This window comes from Xenopus tropicalis, chromosome 2 (genome assembly GCF_000004195.4).
Source record: "Xenopus tropicalis strain Nigerian chromosome 2, UCB_Xtro_10.0, whole genome shotgun sequence".
Classification (NCBI taxonomy): domain Eukaryota; kingdom Metazoa; phylum Chordata; class Amphibia; order Anura; family Pipidae; genus Xenopus; species Xenopus tropicalis.
Genome location: NC_030678.2, coordinates 106914089 through 106936468, shown reverse-complemented (window position 1 = coordinate 106936468; position 22380 = coordinate 106914089). Strand labels below are relative to the sequence as shown.

General features: G+C 34.9%; 1 protein-coding gene across 2 annotated transcripts in view; it reads right to left on the bottom strand.

Moving 5' to 3' along the window:
* cfap47 (chromosome X open reading frame 22) overlaps nucleotides 1-22380 on the bottom strand; it is a 214872-nt gene that overhangs the window by 56578 nt on the left and 135914 nt on the right. For both annotated transcript variants that reach the window (XM_012957626.2, XM_012957627.2), the window contains exon 52: nucleotides 9478-9575. In XM_012957626.2, coding sequence (XP_012813080.2) covers nucleotides 9478-9575 — 98 coding nt within the window. The remainder of the gene's footprint in view (nucleotides 1-9477; nucleotides 9576-22380) is intronic.

Here is a 22380-nt window from a genome sequence, read left to right as displayed (position 1 = left end):
AAGAAAAAGTCGCAAAATGTTCGTTTCCAATCGGAATTTTTCCAATTCGGATTCGAAATCGTGTCTTAGTAAATCAGCCCCTATGAGTTCAAAGTGTGATATTTGTATTGAAAAGGGACTGATTTGATTGTTGATGTTTCTGTATGTGAAAGCTGGTTGTTTTGGCAGTTATGTTCTGATGTAATGATGTGATGCTAACATATTAAGCACATGCTTAAACATTTATAAAACTGCAGCTACAAAGGAGCTTACTTCTAAAGGGACCACTTTTGTACAACTACCACAGCTACACACAAATAAACATTACTAGTGATGAGCGAATTTTTTCGCCAGGCATGGATTTGCAGTGAATTTCTGCATTTCGCCATTGGCATTTCGCGAAACTTCTGTGAAAATTCGCTGCAAAAAAGTTTGTTGACGCGCATCAAAATTGGGCATGGTCATGTCAAAATTGGGCGTGGTCGCGTAAAAAAACGCAGGAGACAAAAAAAATGCGCAACAAATGCGTTTCGTTCATTTTCTTGCCGTTTCGCAAATTTTATTGCAAACTGAAACGGGACAGATTTGATCATCGCTAAACATTACCAACTAATGCTAGCTGATTAATTTGTACCCCTTAATGGCTTACTCTTCAAAGACACCAGACATGTTATTTTCAAAGCTGGACCTTCAGATAGATTTGGAAGATGTGTGTTATATCTACGCTTCACCAATAATTTTTAAAGGAAAGTTATGGAAGTTATATAAATTACGCTAGAAATGGCAATAAAACAAATAAATCAGCATGGAGGAAAGAGAGATAATAGGTGGGTTACTCCTACAGTTTGCAGTACTTGAGATATTTTATCACAGGGTATGGTTCTTCAACACTTTTATCCATAAAAAGTTTGTTCTATTTATACAGCACCCTCCTGTATGACTATTCTGCATTAGGAGGTTAAATGATATTCTGTAATGCCACCAAACTAAAGAATCAAATTGCAATATTGAAAAAAACCTGCAACAATGTTGCAATGACACAGTATTGTGACCTTAGAAAATGAGCCACAGAATCTTCAATTGAAATGTGAGCTTTAATACCAAAAATGATGGCAGTTATGTAACATAAATAACCCATGTCCTACTTTATTAAGTAAAACAATTTCTGGATTTTCCTTCTTTACTGGTAACATATAATAAATCAAGTTAAAAAAAGTAACTCAGATATTATATATCAGTTTTACATTCAGCAAAAAAGCCAAAAAGTTACAAGGGTACAAATGATCTATCATATACTCTTATCAAATGACAAGTGCTTAAATATCAACTCTGGTCAAGCAGAGTAAGGCTGATGGATTTAACTGTGTCATACAAAGACCTGATGCCTTTGAGTATGAAAAAAAGAAGCATGATAACTTTTAGACTGGCATACTAGCTTCAAGCCTGTTAGTTGGCTCCTTCGGTACAAGATGTAAAATGGTAATCATGACTGAATATGTACGTGGCAGGAATAATTGATAAGAGAGCCTGTATAAAAACAACACATCTAAAAGAAAATTGTGCGTCCAGAACAGGCTGCATTTTCATGAAGGGTAAATAATAAATTGGATTTGTATAAATATCCTAAGTAATAATGGTTTGAGTTACACCAACTTAATTGCTGTTTCATGCATGCAATGACTACATAAAAGTTACTTATCACATACTGTAGATATCAAATGTTGATTATAATGTTGGGTTTGATATTTGATACAAATAAAAACCAAATATAAATATTATTTAGTACCATTTTAAAGATGCTACCATTTTTGCAGCTCTGTTACAATTCAGAAACAAAATCAGTATTGCATATTATTTTGTTTGTTAAATAAGGTAGTTTAACGAAAACATTTAATATGGGAATAAGTGAAGGGAGATCCAATAGAGTAAATTGTAACATTAAAAATAGAAGAGCTTGAACTGGGTTTAGCAGTAATGAGGTTAAGGTTCAACATGGTGAAGTGGAAAAGTAAAGACATTCTAGTAGTTATGAGTAAATTTATCACTGGCGACTAATCTCCCCGTGTGCCAGAGCCCTAAAGGGGCTGGAGAAAAACTGACTTTTGTTACATTGTTCTAAGAGTTACAGTTTCTACAGAACAGAAAGGGGCGAACAGACAATCCTTTTGACTGCAAATGTATTTACAATTAGCCTTAAAACTATTAGAAATATGTAACAAATATAAATTTGAAAGCTATTTAAATGATATTTATTTTTATTAGGCAAAAATCCCTTAGTAAAGTAAAAACAGAAAGGATTTAAAATGACTATGCGCCCTTCTGTATCATGGCCAGAATCAGAAGAGATGGGAGACTTAACTGAGAAGGGTATCTCAAATGCAGTAGGAGTAGCAACATCACTTTGCTTATCTTTATTGCACAGGTCTGAAAAATGAGTGGGGAAATTGCTTTACTTATCTTTTACTTTACAACACTGCTGCAGTGGCAGACAAACGCATCATATATACTGGGTCAATACATTATAATGAATCAAATAAATCCTTATGAAATATATTGTTCTTCTAAGACCTTATCATACATTGTACATATCTCTTACACTTTTTCTACCTCTCTTTCTTTTAAGTGGCAAAAGTAGTATAAGAGTGGAATCCAATACTCGCAAATCTAAATTATAAACTGTATAGAGCCTAAGAGATTACAGGTACAGGGCTATAAATAGTACTTCTATACAAGAAAAATAGAAATAACAATTTATTCTGTTCCTATTGAGCAAAAGTATAGTATTTTTAATGCTTATTAAGTGTTGGGAAATGCATATTAGTGACTGCTGCCATTGATTCCTTAGGAAAATATGTAATATCTTTAAAATGTGGCATTATGCCACCCAGTTCTAAAATGGCTAAAGCTCAAAAAAATCATTTTGACAACCCTATTTAATATCTCAAAGCAGAAAAGCCTCTATATTTATTGTAAGGGTTCAGTATACTTCCCTACTCTACAACTGTTCATATTATACAGGCACCGCAAAATTATGTGAGTTGCGTGTGCCATGTAATGGTAAAAGTGATAGCTGGAAGCCACATGATGAAACGATGGATGACATTAAAGGGTCATACTTTGGACTGTAGGTCTAGTCATTTGTGATTTTAAGTTAAACTCTTTAGAGAGTGCTGAAATGCTTAATGAGAGCGCGGAGGGACTGTGGAGCCAAGCAACTACTCAATTCCCGCCGTGCATAAAAGGGTTAACTCACCCAAGCTCTGTCAGTGCCACTGGGATGGTGAAAATGCCTAACTCCTATGGGCACATTTACTTATCCACGAACGCTCCGAGCATTCGTTCTATCGGTCCAATCATATTTTCTGCGATTTTTTTGTACCTTGTGCGACTTTTTCGTATTTTTAGAGCGAAAAAATCGGATCGGTTTTGCCGCTGTTTACAATAGTTCGGTACGAAAATTTTGTGACTTTCGGATCGCCAATACGATACTATCTTGACATACAATTTTTTCATAAGTATTTTCGTGATAATTGTGATCTTCAGAAATTTTCGTTTCCAATCCAAATTTTTCCCGTTCGGGATTCGAACTTGTGTTTTGATAAATCTGCCCCCTAATCTAAAGCTTAATGACCTTTAAGGGCAGCCCTTAACCCAAAAAGAGGAGTTGCTGTTATTAGTGGAACACTTATGAAAAAGGAGTGCACAACGTATTCTCCAAAACAGATCTTTATAATACAACAAGCTTGGAATTTTATCATATATTATACTCTATATTAAATTTTAAATATTAATTTACAGTAAGAAATATGTAGCTCTACCTAAGTAAAACTATACATACATACTTGGAAAATAAGGAAAATGAATAGGGACCTTCCCTTTCTAATAAAAATAATTTATCATGATTTACTGTGAAGAGAAAAAAATGGTCCCCAGTATAACTGGGGAGATATTGTATTGTTGGATTCTCTGGGGATTTTTTGATTCTCGGCTTTGGCCACAAAGAGGAGGTATTTTCAGTCCTCGAGGTTTTTGCTGCACAACCATATACACAGAGGAGAAACAGCTAAAGTCAAGCTTCTAAGCAGCATATTATATATTTTTACATATTGTTTAATTTTCCTAATTGGAGGTCAAGTGACCTCTACCATTAGTGGGGTATATAAATTGTAGGTATTTTTAAATAGCATGGTGGCTGTTCTTCTGTACTTCACTTTACTGCATCCAAATTCAGAACTTTTAGACAAATTCTGCATGTATATAAAGGAATACTTTCATGGGAAAACATGTTTTTTTTTTTCAAAACACATCAGTTAAAAGAGCTTCTCCAGCAGGATCCTGCACTGAAATCTGTTTTTCAAAAGTGTAAACATATTTTTTTATATTTAATTTTGAAATTTCACATGGGGCTAGCTATATTCTTCATTTCCCAGCGTGCCACAGCCATGTGACTTGTGCTCTGATAAACTTCAGTCACACTGAGTTTTAGAATATGGCTTGACTTTGCCTATGACAACTCCCATTGAATTCTATAGAAACTCGCAAGCATTTACATGGCAAACTTTCATTTTTTAGAGTTCAGGTTTTTTACACTTAATAAATACCAGACATTTGAGTTTTTGAAACATAACTTAAATTCGAGTTTTTTTAAGCGCAAGAAAACTGGAATCTAGAATAAAAATGAATCCTGCATTGAAATCCATTTTATATTTAATTTTAAAATTTCACATAGGGCATGTTACTCATTTACTAGGGTGTCACAGCCATGTGACTGGTGCTCTGATAAACTCTTTAATGCTGTGCTTCAAGTTGGGGAGATATCACCCTCTCCCCACCCCCCCAGCAGCTGATCAGCAGAACAATGGGAAGGTAGCAAGATAGCAGCTCCCAGTAGATATGAGAATAGCACTCAATAGTAAGAAATCAAAGTGCAGCTTGGGACTTCTCCAGTTACATGAAAGTAGGAGAAACAATAGGTTATCTGAAAGCAGTTCTAATGTGTAGTGTTGGCCTCTTATTGAATGCTCAGACTCAGGCACAATGCACTGAGATGGCTGCCTACCTATCAATATTACAACTTAAAAAATACATTTGTTGGTTCAAGAATACAATTTTAAAATGGTGGAGTGAATTATTTGCTAAGTAAACAGTGTAATTTAGAAATAAAAAGTACACCATTAAAATCATGACAGAATCCCTTTAAGTGATGCCCCTTGGCATTATATACATTACAAATAAAATACTCCAACAAATTTCTGTATCAATCCTTTAATGGAAACTGCAAGTTCACTCTTAATATACCTATTCTGTCAAGCTTGTTTTTAACACTGTGCACATTTGAACTTGGCCACAAACCCAAAACAAACAATTAGTGATTATCTTTGTTCAAACAGCTGCAGGAACAGCAATGGGAGTAAATATCTGATTGGCAGAATGGATTACTGCAGTAAATGAGCCCACAGAAGACAGATATTAAAGTATCTACACATTCAAAATAACGTTTGAATCCTCCTTTCATCACTAGAGCAGGTGTAGAAGTTGAGGTCGCCATTACTACAAGACAAATGGCATCTTTGATTAATAGCAAGTATTCAATGTTAAACAGTAACTACTTAAAAATGGACACATAAAATGTGTTTTTAGTTCTGTAACACTTATGGGTATCCCTGTTTCTACATAAGGAGGGCAGAAACCCAAGTGTACTTTGGAATCACTACGTTCATTTCACAGCAGGAGTTTCATTAATAAAAGAAGAATCAACCCCAAATTGACACCTTATTGAAAGATATGTTCTCTTACATCTCCGATAATAGGGAAAGTTACACATTTAAGCGTGAAAGGTCAGTGTGGTTTTTTTTTTCTTGTGGGATTTAACATTTTGAAATGTCACACTTTACACGGTGCTTTCATATTTAAGACACAAGAACTCTTAAAAAGAGGTAAGACATCTAATTAAAAGATAGCCATTCTATCATACAAAATATTCTCTTAGATTGTGTACCTTCTGCTTTTGCTGATGTAAAGGTCAACAAGAAATGTAAGCAGTTTTAAATGAAGATACCTCAAACTTTAAAATTAAGAATTTTTATCTATACCCCTTAACTAAGGCAGGTGGAAATTTCTACCTTTCTTTAATATACAGTTGTATATACAGGAATATACAGAAACAGCTTTTGTAGCCTGTTTTGTTGAATATTTTTAATGATTAAATATTTTTTTTAAACTACTGAGCATAATTTACAACTTTATACATACATCTTAAAGGAAATGTATACTCTCAAAAAATGTAGGTCTCTATAGAAATATATTGCATAAAAAGCCCATATGTAAAACCCTACTTCATCTAAATAAACTTTTTCCATAAAATTATAATAGTTTATTAGTATTTGCCACTCGGTAATCCTAAATAGAAAATTGCCATTTTAAGTTACTAATGGCCGTCCCCTTGGATCATATGATTCATGGTGCACACACACAAACCTAGGGCAAACATACATGCTAGGCCACATCAGTCCATTAATAGGCAAAGTTCTATATTTTGCTCCCACACTACTTCCTGTTACAGTTAAAGCTGCATTATTTCTGGTCATGTGATCTCTGAGGGAGCATACAACCCATCACTAAATGGTGGATTAAGGGAAAAGATATAAAAGGGTAATATTTACTAATATATATATAATCCAGTTTGGTAAGGTACTTTAATAGGCCACTTAATATGATATAAATAATCTGTTGGTTAAGTATTCATAGTGGGGGAATAGTTTTCAATAAGTACAGTATAAACTGTCATTTATGTATTAAAAACTTTACATTTACTTTGGATCAACAGGTAGCAGGTGGTCTGCAGGCCATTTCATCAATGGAAAACAATCTGGGGCAGATTTATCAAATATCAAGTTTGTGAGAAAAAAATAGTATATGTGAAAAAAATAACCTGACAAAATGTGCAACAAAAGTTTTTATTCTGGTGACTTTTTGAGGATCTTTTCTTTAATAAATTTTTTATTCAATAAATACTGACTATTTGTGTTTTTTCTTGAGTCAAGTAATCACTTATCAAGTAATTTGTGCTGTGAGCCTAGCAAGTCCCATTTTCTACTGAGATAATTTTTAGGTTTTGTCACTGCTTATTCTGTAAGAAGCAAATTAAGAGACAAAATGCATATGTGCCCTTAGACGCTGATTTTAAAAAGTACTTTTGCCAGACTTGATCTCTCTACTGTATATCATATGCTGCCATAATAAATCTGCCTTTAAATAAAGATTTGTCTCCCTGTTCTACCTAGTGGCTTATTATAATGAAAAAAAAGCAAAGGCAAATTTAAGAACAGTTTGTTAAATTAAAATTCATAGACCTTTCTAATAAAGAGAGGCTCCAAATTAAGCTCTGCATTTTTATTACAAAGCTGCTGATATAGTCTTTTTTATAAAGCATTATTTTGCAACTTCATTTTTCTTTTTTGGATACATGCTGAGCTGGTGCTGTAAATGTATTTTGAAAAAACTAAAATGTTTTGCATATATGATATTAGAAGACTGCTTTCTTCATTCATTCAAGAACACGCACATTCCATTAATTTTAGCCTAGCTATTACAGATCATGATGCACAGATTCACAACAGCATGTGTTTAACAGACCAATGTGATTAATAATGTACTACTACAACAATCTAATTGTAATGTAGTGAGTCAACTGTACTAAAGCAGACCAAATCTAAATGAAATATGATGGCAGTGTTCATAGTCTAAGTAAAGAACAAAATGTCATTCATGGCATAAAGAAGATATTAAAGAAAGTAATGACTTGCTTAAAGAAGTCAGCAATCTCAGATGTCACAGGCAGAGTGTCACAATGTGGCAGGGTCTCTGTATCTCTTTTGCACCTCATGTTACTTTTATAAGGGAATTATCAATATACTTATGAACAAGATGGTGTCTGTTTTTGACCACTGCTACTCAGGGGTGTATTTAGGTTTGGTGCTGCCCTAGGCACCAGACCTAAATATGCCCCTAAGTCGTGCACACTTCCACAGAGCCTGCAACCCCCTGTTTATTTGTATTTTTGAAAAACGGATTTCAGTGCAGAATTCTGCAGGAGAAGCTCTATTAACTGATTTGTTTAAAAAAACATATTTTCCCATGACAATCTTTTGTTTTTCACTGCCTGGTGAAACTGTAGTAGGAATGCAAAGTAATCCAATCACTTCTTGGTAACTGTATGGTAACCTATCTTGGTAACCTATCTTTATAACTTTTCTGACACTACAGGAGTTCTGGTTAAGTTAAGAGCTAGGGTGTAATTGGCTAAACTCTATTCTACTGTATTATCATGCATTCTTCAAGTCCATGGAACAGTAAATAACAACATTGGTAATACAATTGCTTTTGAGATGCTAGTTTATAGTAGGGATGTCCAAACTTTTTCACCCAGTACCATTTTGCAGTTCATGTTTTCGTCACATACAGTATGTAAATGTTTGCAAATCTGCACTACAATTTTACAATCCATGTTAGCAAAAACCACATGGGATTTTGCCCTGGAATATGTATTTGTTGCCTTCAGCATTAAACAACTGATTTGGATTCCCCCCCATCTGTCTAGGAAGCTGTCTGGGTGCTGTGTTTGGAAAAAATTGCCAACATAGAACCCTTTTCTATGAAGTACAGCTGTGGCATAGTGAAAGAGAGCTTTCTAACAAAGTAGGGCAATGTATATGATATTGAAGAGCTGAAAATGTCTTAACCGCAATGTAATTTTGCATTCCCATTAACTCCATTGCATTTGTTGTGATTTTGGTGAAATTTAGCCATTTTAGCTGCAGTTTCATGAATTTTAGAACAAAGCTAAACAAACCAGTTTCATTCAATAGACCTTTCTTTGCACAGTCCCAGTAATGCATCAAATGACTGTATTAGATATCTGTTTGAATATAAATTAATTTCTATACTGAATTTTCCTTCATTATGGGGTCATGGTTCAGGTACTGTAAAGTTATACGGTGGTGCTAAGACAAGTACGATAGCACTTAACAACTTAAAAGCTGCTCTGTGTTTTTGCTCTTTGAGGTTTAGGTTTATGAGCAAATTTTTTTGGCAGGTATGGATTTGCAGCAAAACTCTGCATATCGCCATTTTCACAAAAATTTGCTGAGTGACGCAAAAGTCAGAGTTGCGTCAAAAAAGTTATGTGGTACCCTCATTTCACAAAATTTTCACCTTTTAACAAAATTTCCAGCAGTTTAGCAAAATTTTTGCTGAAGCAAAACGGGACAGATTCGCACATCACTAGTTAATGATGTAAGCACTGTATACTCTACAAAACAAAGACAATAACCAGCATGTTACTGGTCCTAATATGACCACTACTAGTTAATAAAAAATAAAAATTAATTCATTTAAGCTCAATATGTTGTCTCAACTATTTAATAATTAATAATGTAATAATGAATTAATATATGATAAAACTGTAGTACTACTAGCATTTGTTGGAAGTGTACTTACCAAAACAGAGCCACTGATTTCTATGCTTTTGTCTGGAGGTGCTGGATTACTCTGGATTTCTAATGAAAACCATACTTTATATGGGGCAGATGCTTTACCTGTGAAAGTAAATAGCAACATTATGTATCAAAAACATATTTTTTTATTGCATAAAATTTAATTTTTAAGAAGTTTCTTTGTTTCTATTGTGGGGCCAATTCACTAGAGGCGGAAAAAATGAGTGATATTTATAGCATGGGTTAAAAATATTATCACTTCTTATATTTTAAGAATTAACCATCCATTCACTAAAAGGACACTTGTCTAGATTAAGAAGTGATGTATTGTCATTATTTATCTGGTGATGACATATTTTTACGCTGTATTTTAAACCATGCAATATATTTATGCGTAATCAGCTTTTACATGACAAACTTTTACATTCACGTTTTTAAGTTTGCACTTAAAAAATACCAGACATTTGAGTTTTTGAAACATTACTCGAATTCCAGTTTTTTCAGTGCAACAAAACAAACTCAGAACAAAGAATCAAACTCGAACGTTGATAAATCACCCCCTTAGTTTAAATAAACTGTTGCTTAGTGTATATAAAACAAATATTTAACCATTTTTTCATGGCAATAAGCCAACTGAGTCCTGTGTAAAGGTTTGCATCACCTTAAGTTGGCCATACATTTGGGTCCTTCCGTTTTGCTAGCTTATCTGTCACCACCGACGGGCCTACCGAACCAATATCTGGCAAAATTGATCAGATCTCGCTTAGGCAGGTTTGATTTTCCCATTGGACTGAGAACCACTTGTTGTTATGGTCCTCAGTCCAACAGCCCATATACCCGCTGTTTTATATCGATCAAATGGCCCTGGGGCCAAACTACTGAGTTAGCCTGTTATCCCCCACTGTAGGTGGGAATATTGGGAGATGATCCGTTCATTTGAGACCTTGCCAAATGAGCTAGATCTTAACCTCTTTTAGCTGATTTATAGATAGAATATGCTAAGTCTGACAGAAAAGCTATTTTAGGTACATGTACTGAAAAATAATTTTACATGTTAATAGGTTCAGTACCACATTAACAAGTTCTGGTAAAAAGTCAATTTTTCCCACTGTGTTACAAGAGAACAAAGCCTGACAGAGTCTCTTTATATTGCATAATATAGCTGTCTGGAATGAAACAACTTTTGATACAAAGATTTATCCAGAAATGACTCAAATTGAGGAGCACTAAAATATATCTACAAAAAAGAAGGTAATGTGGGTGGGCCCACATCTGTTTAAAAGTCACAGTAAGTTCTTGCACAAAAACATTAATTCAACACTACTTTTAGAATGGTAACAACCAAAATGAACTTTTAGAAAGAATGATGAAATTGCATGCTAAGTTTTATTTTACAAAGTTAATTTTTAAGTCTTCCAGTGTATCTCAATAGATACTATTTTTAACAAGAAAAGTATTGGGGTCTGGCGCTTCACATACTTTGAGGGTTATGCAACTCCAGACATCAGCTCAGACAGCCATTATGATGCAGCCATTGGCTATAAAGTGAGGTCATTTTGGTGGACATCCCAAAATACTTCTCATTTATTAAAAGGGAAATCTCAACCAATTCTGGCATCAAAACATGTTCACCACAATAAAGCCCAATACCTCAAAACAAACACAACTGTGTTTATTTACTAAGCACATTTTGAAGCTAAAATCTTTGTAGTGTGGAAGGCGTCACATTCACAGTTCAGTATTAAAATACTGAACTGCTAAAATACTTTCACAAGCTAAAGTACTTTTGGTCTGTGCACCTATCAACCAGGGGACCATTGAATTACTGCCAAATTCAGGGTGGCATTAGCTCAAGGGCTTCCTTGAATCAATAAGTACACTTACAAATTATCTCTGTAACAAACGAACAGGCACTCAGCACAACAATCTCTTATAATCCTTATCTGATGTGTTTGTTGCATCCCCATTCTAAATAAATATTTAAAGATAAGCAAATTCTTAAAAGCATAAGTAAACATTTTTTAATCTATAATTTGCAGCTCATTTCAGCTACTTCCTGACCATCTTCATGGTCAAAAAAAAGAAGAAGAGTTCAGAAAATATAGGGGGTGTGGCTTCACACTACATTAAGTGGCTAAAATGGGCTGCAGTTTTCAGCTGGTGATTTAGAGATGACATGAGACTGAGTGTACATTATTCTGGGGCTATTTAGAGTCTTTACAGAGATTTTAAAATAAAAAGACATACTTGTGCTTGAAAGCCATTAAACTATACTATACTAAGACAGAAAATGCAAAAGATGATCTACTCAATAAGTGCAATAGTAATAATTACAACAGGATTTTCTGAAATAAATAAAATTAATAAATTGAGCCAAGGAATATAGTTACTGGGGTAACTAGCAGTGACTGCAGATACTACTGGAGGGTTGCTGAATGTAGCAGAATTAACATACAAGCCATTGAATACAGTTTGGTTTTAAATGAACTATAACCAAAAACACCCGTTTCATGAAACTGGATTTTTAGAGACAGGAAACTGAATCTAGAGAATAAAGTCTAATAGAGGACATTCGGACCCACTAGTTACAAAAATGAAGAATTAAAAAGGTTTTCTAAATCGATCTGAAAAAAAGAAAAGAGGCTAGCTGCTTGAGCTACATAAACAGATGACTTGCATTTCATAACGTGAAAGCTTTGCAACTTCAATTTCTGAACAAACAAAAATTGTCCCATTCAGTGCAATAAGTTGTGTGAAAGCAAGAAGGCATGTTTAATAATGCAAAAGCCATGACTGCACTTAGATTGTTTTGTGAATATTAATACGTAAAGGCATTTGCCAACTGGATACAAGCTTTGAATACTAAGACATTTCTGTAAGCGCAGTTCAAATATGCAGTTTTGTTTTCAGTTGAATAAACTATACAATGAATACTGAAGACTTTAGCCCCAAAAGTGAAAGCATAAAGTGCACTGCTCACAATGGCAGCTGATACATATAGAAATGCAGGACATATTTATTAAATAACTAAACAATGTTACTGGTGCAGTATTTAAAGGAGAAGGAAAGGTATAATCACTGGGGGTTCCAAAATGTTAGGCACCAACCAGTGATTGTAATAACTTACCTGATACCCCAGGTCGGTGCTCTTGTTAGCAAAAAAAAGGCACCAGCAGGGGGTAGCTGTTAGTAAGTGATCCTCTTCCCTTTTCTGTCTTTGTGCCACTTGGGAATGCACAGTAGAGTGAAAAGCCAAACCTTAAAGGAGAACTATACCCCTGGGCGCTAAAAGCCCCCTTAACTATCACTGCCTTGACCCCCCCTCCTCTCCCTTATCACATAGTTCCTAAGTTTAAACACTGTCTCTATCGTTAACCCCTAGCTAAAAATGCAGCATAGCACTGCAGCGTACCTGGCCGACATCTGCTTAGCAACTGAAGACTCGGGTCTCACCGCCGACACAGACCCTGCTTGCGCATGTGCAGTTGAAGCGTATTTCCTGCTACTTCCAACTGCGCATGCGCAAGCAAGGTCTGTGTTGGCGGTGAGACCCGAGGTGTCTTCAGTCGGTAAGAAGATGTCGACCAGGTACGCTGCTGCTCTACTCTGCATTTTTACTTCTACATTTTTCTTTTTTAATCTTTTGCAGACTCTTCAAATATGAGAAGTAGAATGCAAATGCACTGCATTTGAGTTGTTTTTTTTACACATTTTTATTCAATCAAGTTTTATGTATTTAAGTTTTTCTTATAAATAAGCATACACTGGAATACGGTAAAATTTCAAATGTAAAAAACTTGGAAAGACAGATTTATCAGCATTTTGGTTTTCATGGTTTTAGAGGTTTTTGAAACCACAAATAAACTTATTTCCACTAAAACCACAAATGTCTAGTCATTTATTAAAAGTAATCGCAAGAATTTCGGGGACTTACAAATGAAAAAAAACCCTCAAAAACCTCTAAAACCACAAATTAAATAAAGATTGTTACAATTTGCCTAGGAAAACTCCCATGATATATGACCTTGAAAGATTTCAGATGGTGTATTTTTATATTTGTGTTTTTTTGTGGTTTTGACGGATAATAAATGGCAAAAAATTTTAATTTTTGTTTTTACATTAAAAACAAAAAACACAAAATACGAGCATTAGTAAATCTGCCCCAAAAATTTACAAACTCAAGGCTTTAAAAATTTGTAAATACACTTCTAAGGGGGACATTTACTGATCCACGAACGCTCCGTGCGTATTTTCTGCGACGTTTTCGTACTTTTCGCGGCTTTTTCGTATCGCGCCGAGTATGAAAGTTTCAGAATCATTCAAGCTTCGTTATCGTGACTTTCCTTGTGCCAGGTTGGAGCTGCAGAGTGCCATTGATTCCTATGGGAGGCTTCCAAAATCATGCACAGAAGGATCAAAGTCGGACAGGTTTTCGCACTGTTTACAATCTTTCGGTACGAAATTTCGCATCGCCAATATGATATTATCGTGACTAATACGATTATTTCGTAGGCATTTTCGTGATATTTGCGATCTTCAGAAAATTATCGTATCCAATCAGAAATTTTTTTGCGGCAAAATAGGCGCGGTTGTGTAAAAATAAGACATGCGCATCATATGTGTTTCGCTGTTTTACCCAAGCGAAACGGGACAGATTCGCTCATCACTAATACAGAGCCCACAACGGCCCCCTGGAACTCAACTAGGAGCACTGGCCAGAGTTCTATAATGTCCTGATTATTTTTATTGTTCTCCTAATTTAATTCATTGCAGTAAATCTGTGTTTAGATTATCATGTACTTAAACTGTTAATTATGAAACATTCATGGAAGTAATCTAAGTTTAGTGAAACTAGTCCATCTGTTTCTCTACAGAAACAATACCAGTTGGTAAAACTCCAAGCTTATTTTGATTACATTTTATGATTTGTTTCTCCACAGTTGAGATGGTGCTGGAGAAATACCTGTTCCAGTCTGCTAAAGGTTCACATTTCAAGGGGCAATGATTTCAAGCCCAAAGCTAACAATGGAGTGACTCAGAAAAAATAAATGACTGTCCTTGAATGACCCGAATTGATTCCAATAGAGAATTTTTGGCAGGATTTAAAGACTGCAGACCAAACATTTTTTCCCAGCCACCTTGAATAAGCTTAAGCTATATTGATTATCTTAAAAGAATGGGACATATTATCCTACTGTGTATATATGTCATCCTACCCCAACTATAATTGTTATTCTGCAGACATTGATTCCTTAAAATATATGTCAATCTTTTATATATATATACAATAAGTTCAAGAATGGACAGCACACACTTTAAAGTGCAAAAGGTATATTAAAAGATCAAATTCATACTGTACACAAAAAGCATTTTGTGTACAGTATGAATTTGATCTTTTAATATACCTTTTGCACTTTAAAGTGTGTGCTGTCCATTCTTGAACTTATTGTATATGCAAGGATATCGGAACCTGTTGGGGACGTGCACCACGTTTTGTTCTATTGCAGGGTGCTGTACTATTGCATTAAATAAGTGTTTATATATATATATTTTTTTTTTTTACTCATTCTCTGACTGGGGGGAGGGATTAAATATGGCATTGCTTTTTCAATTGTTTGTGAATCACGGTGAGGCAAATATTGGCAAATGGCTCACAAATGAGATGGGTTTTTGTGTGTGCGGCCACTGTATGTGGTCATTGTGAATAAATATAGAGTTGAAAAGAATTTTGTGAATATACAAGCACAGTTAGCAAAAAGAGTTTAGTGCATGTTCTTCTCTGCTGCCAAAGTTTTGGTGTAACTAGAACGCAGAGAAATGCCTAAATGACCCCCATGTGCTGGTCATGGAAACACATGTTAATGTATTTGAAATTATCAGAAAGCCAGCTAAAAGTTTATCAGGGACCTTTTCATTAAAACATGTCCCATTTTGTTAGAACTTTTTCACCAGATAAAACTAATGCAATTCCTTTGTTTCCTATAAGCAGAAATCCTGAAAGTTTGTGCTGAATCCTAACACCTAAATGATTTATAAAAATAGCATAATGTTAACACAATGCAAGTCAAGAGTCAACTTTGAGAATTCCTTTCCCAGTTTTTGTGATTACAAAATTATGTGACAATAAATTAATTTAGACCAGATCTTGTTACTGCTTGTTAAAAAAAAAAGTAAGGAGCTATGATAAATCTAATTCTCACTGTTTGTGCTATCTGATTTTCAGTTGTGATTAGGAAAAAGGGGCTGGAGTATGAAACTTTTCTAACACTTTTCTACTAAAATACATTTTATTCCCTGGAGAGTACAGAACACAAACACATAATGGGTAATTTACTAATGTTTCAGACATATATGTACAATCACTTAGAGCTGCAAATTGTGCCCCTTAGTGCTGCACTTTAGTCTGGACTTTTGATGCACTCGGCATCTTAAAAACAGATAACAAATGTATTGCAAGATGCAGAGTAAAGCACAGCCTCTTTCTGTTGTGGTCCTCTGGGCTCTGTTTTCCCTGTGTATTTCTTTCCTTGGCAAATGAATCAACCCTCTTTATGCTGATGATACTCAAACTTATCTCATCTCTCCTGATCTAGGCCCAGAGCTCTTGACAAGTGTTTTGTCTTGCTTGAGAGCTATATCTAACTGGATGCCCCAATGCTACCTTAAATTAAATCACCCCAAAACAGGAGTGGTTCTCTTCCCAAATCCAACACCCATAACACCCCAGAAGAGTCTATCACAGTTAACAACTACATTATCACCCCAGACACAGTTCCTTGGGCTTATCATTGTCAATCTCATCTCATATCCAGTCATTTATTACATAATGTCACTTTCATCTAAGGACAATTTCCAAAATATCAACCAAGAATGTCACCAAAACTTAATTCACTTTCTCATCATATCCCTCATTGACAACTGAACTCTCTAGTAACTGTCCTTTACCTGCAGAGACTGTCATATCTCCAGTCCCTATTGAATTAGGCAGTTCACAATTCTACCCCACTCTATTAAACTCTTTTGAACTTATCTCCAGGTTCTCAACAAACCATTTATGCTCCTCTACTGGCCTAATTCTTAAGTTCTGCACTCCTTCTCTGGATTTCTGCACTCCTTCTCTGGCATTCTCTCCCACATCCTCCCTGACTTTCTTACCCTTATCTTTTTTAGCAATGCTGCTAAATGCCAAATACTAAGGGGCACATTCATGAAATCACGAGTTCAAATCCAGAATGGGTAAAATTCGGATTGGATACGATCATTTCTGAAGATCGCAAATATCACGAAAAAATCGTATTAGTCAAGGTAATATCATATTGGCGATCCGAAATTTTCATACCGAACGATTGTAAACAGCGGGAAAACCTTTCCGACTTTGATCCTTCTGTGCATGATTTTGGAAGCCTCCCATAGAAATCAATGGCACTCTGCAACTCCAACCTGGCCCAAGGAAAGTCACGATAACGAAGCTTGAATGATTCTGAAACTTTCATACTCGGTGCGACAATACGATTTTGTCGCACAAATTTTGACGCAAGTACTAAAAAGTCGCGCAAGGTACAAAGAGGTCGCCAGAGTGTTTGAACGATCCCTATGTCATGTCTCATACCCCTTCTCCCCTTCTGTTTAGATTGTAGGCTTCTTCATTGCTTCTTGTATTGGTTACTGGTTGTTTTTGTATTTAAAACTGCATGTTCAATGTATACAGCCATTTATTGTACAATGTTGCAGATATAATACATGTTAATTATAAAAATTACACTAGAGTTAGAAGTCGTTCCAAGATTGACTTGGTGGAATAGGTGACATCAGAAACTCACAGCATGAGTGTGTTGTTGAGAAAGCCATAAATAAATACCAAATAATCATAACAATTGTAAATACCAATTACACTTTTTTTTTACAATAATACCAGTTCCCTTTTATCTATAGACTATAGAAAAACCTAGCATAGTTGTGCAGTTTAGCCAGCGATGTGGAAAATTGTGCAGGTAAATCAAATACTTTATCTGGAATGATTAGGACCCGGGATTTTCTAAAGAAGATTGTTTTCTGTGGTCAGAAGTGTAATACCTAAAATCTATTAAAACATTTTAGAATTAAAAAATGCATTTTGTCATCTATATGGATATATACTGTTTTCGTGAACATAAGTGACATATCTTAAGGGGTGGCTCACATTCAAGTTAGTATTCACATTTAGTATGTGGAATGGCATATTCTTAGCAAGTTTTCAACTGGTCTTAATTTTTTTTTCTATAGCTTTTCAGTTATTTGCCTTCCTCTTCTAACTCATTCCAGCTTTCAAAATGGGGGTCACTGACCTCACCACACAAAAAAAACTATTCTTCTGTGAGGCTACAGTTTTATTGTTGTTTTACTTACTTTATATTACTTATCTTTTCATTTAGACCCTTCTCTATTCATACTCCTGTCTCTCTTTCAAACCACTGCCTGGTTGCTACATTCAATGTAACCCTAGCAACCAGATAGCTGCTGAATTTTTGAACTGGAGAGCTGCTGGACAAAAAGCTAAATAATTTAAAAACCCCAAATATTTAAAAAAATTAAGACCAATTGCAAACTGTCTCAAAATAGCAGTCTCTACATCATACTAACAGTTAATGTGAATGCTACAGAGATACAGCAAGTCAATAGGGAGAATAAGTTAACAAAGCTGCTATTTTAAACAATTCCTGATAGGAAAAAGCACTGCCAGTTTTCAGAGCATTCTGAATAACAGGTTCCCAAAAATAGAGCCCATACCTAAATGTGCATTCCTATCTGAAAAAACTTCATTCATAATCTACTTTATATTCCCTTATTTAACGAGTGGAAAATATGACCTTATCATAATTCTAAACTAGGAACAGACATAAAACAATGTGATTTTATATGTACCAACAACATATGAATATGATTAATGCAGTAAATAAATCAACTGCATTTTCTCTGTTACACAACATCTAATCCAATTTGGATTTTTTGTCATCTGAAAATTCTGAGATATTATTAGGAGTGCTCTGTAATACCATTGCCATAAACCTGTTTTTGAAAGGCTGTTAGCAATAACACCATCTCATGTATATGCAGGTAAACAACCTACTGATCTATTTATTTTTGCTGCTAAGATTATTGCTGTAATACATTACATAAACATTTAATGCTGCTATCCTAGGCATAATAATATAGCACAAACACTGTCTATATTTCAGAGAACCAGTAAATAACTATTAGTAAACTTTAGCGCATTGCGAGACTAGAGCAGTATCTTACAGGATGAATTTTTTTAGGTGCACAAAATAAGAATAACAGATTATGAGACTGTAAAGGGAAAATTTACAATATGTTTTCTTTCCTGTCATGGTTAGTGAGCAAAAGCAGACAAACCAATGTAGTTTAATGGACAATTTTAAATGGTTTATCTTGTACTATAGTTTCACATGTTACCGCTTTAGATACAAATATAAAACATGCAGCTACAAATGCCACTATTTATCTAATTAAAATTCAAGCCTAGAGCACCTTTAGCTGCAAAGACTATACATGGGTTGAAATCAGGAACATCTTTAGAAAGCATTCATTTGGAGAAAAGGTGATGCTTTAAAAGGGAGTATAGGGGAGGAAAGTCAAAATCTTAACTCAGTATTTATATAGATAAATTGTGATCTGGGGAGATCACTTAACTGCATCTAAGTTTCATCCCAATGGGGTATGCATAAGGGAGCTTAGGGCAATGTAATTTTAAAATTACCATATTGTTGTGATGGTTAAGGTCTAACAAGATGACTTAAATAAGGGGTAATTTATGCAGTGTGCAAAGTTTGGACGCAATCTGCCATGTTTTTCAACCCCAATGTCAAACAGAACACTTGCAAACAATATCAATAGGGTTTGGGTGGATGCAGTGGTACTAAGCCATAATATGGTAGTACATGGAGCGGCTTTAGAATGCTGTCAATCTGCAAAATGTCTATTGCAGTTTGAGTCCTGATAAGCTGACCAGAGGATGTTGGGAGGAAATAAGTTTAATTATGGGAAACAATGACAATACAATAAACATTTATAATAAATTCTGAATCAGTAAACAAAGTTATCACCATTTTTATAAGAATATTACTATATCATAATCCCAATGTGTTTGGTGCAATGTGATATGGCATTGACATAATAAGCAAATTAATTGCTATTATAAAGAACCAATTCAAGCACCCACATTGGGTTATGGCAGGGCAGTCTTCAGAAGGACTGTGCTGCCACAAAAGCATTGTGACTAGAGGAAATGGTTCTACTTGCTCAATAATGTCAGGATTTCTGGAATTGTAAGTATAACATACACTAAAAGGCCCATTTACAAGGCACAGCAAATAGGTAAACACTTGCCTAGAGCAGGTGGTCATTCATGGGGTCCTTTTCTTTAGCAACATTGCTGTAACTGTGCCAAATAACACAGGTGCCTCACACACCTCTTGAGCAAACATTTATACTGGAATGCTGGGTAAACACTAGCAGAAAATAGCATTTTTTTTTGGCTTTACAAGCAGTGCCATTTTTATTATTATCTTTATTTATCTTCATACAATTATATGTAGCGTTGCACCCACACAAGTCCATCTATGCTTACACCAAAGACATCTCACAAATCCCAGCCAGGCCTCTGTGGGTCAGACCTCAGTAATATAACCCCTAGGTCACTCTCTTTCCCCATTTCCATGTTTTGAATTATGTTGATTTTAAAATATAATTAAAGTCTGCTTGCTTTTCCTTATAAGATGTTGTATAGTATTTAGTTGTACAATCTCTTCTAAGCTAAGAAATTTTATAAAGGTGTCTGCTAATGACAATGTCAAACAGCAGATGAACAAAATAATTGCATCTTTCTGAGCAGCATTACCTTGTGGCATTTTAATAGGAAGGCACTTTTTCCACCTTACTAATGCCGGATTATCCCATAATAAGTACTTAAGCAACAAAGGCTGTCATTTATGTTAAAAACTTTGAGCAGAGGCATTTACTGATTTTTCTCTGGTTTTTAAATAAATTAGCTTTTTTGATTCATTAAGAAGCATTGAAAGTTGTGAACACTCTTAGATTAGCGTGTAATATATTTTATCACAAACTTGCCTCAGGAGGCAGCAGCCCACAAGTAACCAAGGGCAGAAAAAAGCCACTCCTAGAAAATTATGGAAAAACTATACCCCGAGAATGAATACTTAACCAACAGATAGTTGATATTATGTTAAGTGACCAAACTTGAATATATAAATATTTGTGAATATTGCCCTTTTACATCCTTTCCCTTAATCTACCATTTAGTGATGGGCTGTGTGCTCCCTCAGAGATCACATGACCAGAAATAATGCAGCTCTAACTGTTACAGGAAATTTACAGTAATTGGCTAATGGGGCCTAGCATGTATGTGTGCCTTGGCTTGTTTGTGTGCACTGTGAATCCTATGATCCCAAGAGGCAGCCCTTAATTCTTAAAATGGAAATGTTCTATTTAGGAGTACCCAATAGCACACACTACTAAAAAAGTATATTTTTATGAAAATGGTTTATTTAGATAAAGCAGGGTTTTACATGTGAGTGTATGCAATAGAGACCTTTTAATAGAGACCTATGTTGTTTGGGAGTATAGTTTTTTTTTTTTAGCCCCTCTCTGAAGCTAGAAAATGTAAGTGCGGGGTCGGAGGGAGGGGGCTGCATCGCAAGGCTGCCTCAGGGGGCCAGAAACACCCTTGTATCACAATCCATTATAAACTACTTTAAGGTAATCAGTTTAGAGATAAATTCATTTTACAAATGGCATATAATACAGCTATTGAAACATAGCTGTCAAGCTCTGCTAACAAGATTCAATTTTCACCAGAGAAGCTTGTTTTGGACAAAGTTGAACTTCTGTGACCCATGCAATTGTTTTGGCACTTCTCTGAGCAAGTAATAATGGTGTTAGCAGCTGGCTTTTCAGTCTGCCACCTCCCAGAACTCAATTTTTTAGTGTGATACTGATCCTATACTTATTTTACTCCCTATGATCATGTCTTGATAGTGTGAATAATATGCGTAGTCATCATTATGTACTGAAAAACAGAATAACATTGTACAATATTAGTTATGAGTAAAAACTATGCACCCTTTTTCTTTACAACATCAGAGAACATTATTTCTGAGCATGTCTACAGTGTCTAGGCTATGTCTAGTGTTATATTCATTACTCCTTTGTATAAGTGGCCTACTCATAACAATCAAACTAATTGCAGTTTGCAACAATGAACAAAACATATGACAAGCATAAGCATACAAATTCTATATTTTAAAAATACATTTAGAAAAAAGTCACAAATACATATATAGATATTTAGGGGCCCTTTCATTAAAGCACACATTTCACTGGTTAAAAGCATGATTGGAAAAACTTCAGAGTAACCAAAATAATTTCTGATGTTCGAAAATGTCACGAAAATTCTTTTCTTGGTTGTAAGAAAATATTGTGGTTGCAATCCAAAAGTCCCAAAATGGTCGGATCCAAACCTTCGTAAACGGCACCAAAACTTTTCTGGCTTTGAAAAAAAGATTGTGGCCAAAGCTTGAATGAATTCTGAAATGTTCATAGTCATTGTGAAAAATACAACTTTATTGTGAAATTAAACAAAAACCACGAAAAATTATAACAGAGACTTGATTATAATGGAATCTATGGGAGATGGCTTCCCATATTTCTGAGCTTTCCAGAAAAAAGATCTTATATCTGCACTCTGCTATCACTCACATTACTATGAATTGCCCATATGATATTAATTATAAAAGTAGAAAGGATGGTAATGAAAAGAGGGTTACACACTACTGAGAAAATGGAAAATGAGGTAAATTATTAAGTAGTGAATGATCAATTAAATCATTTCTGT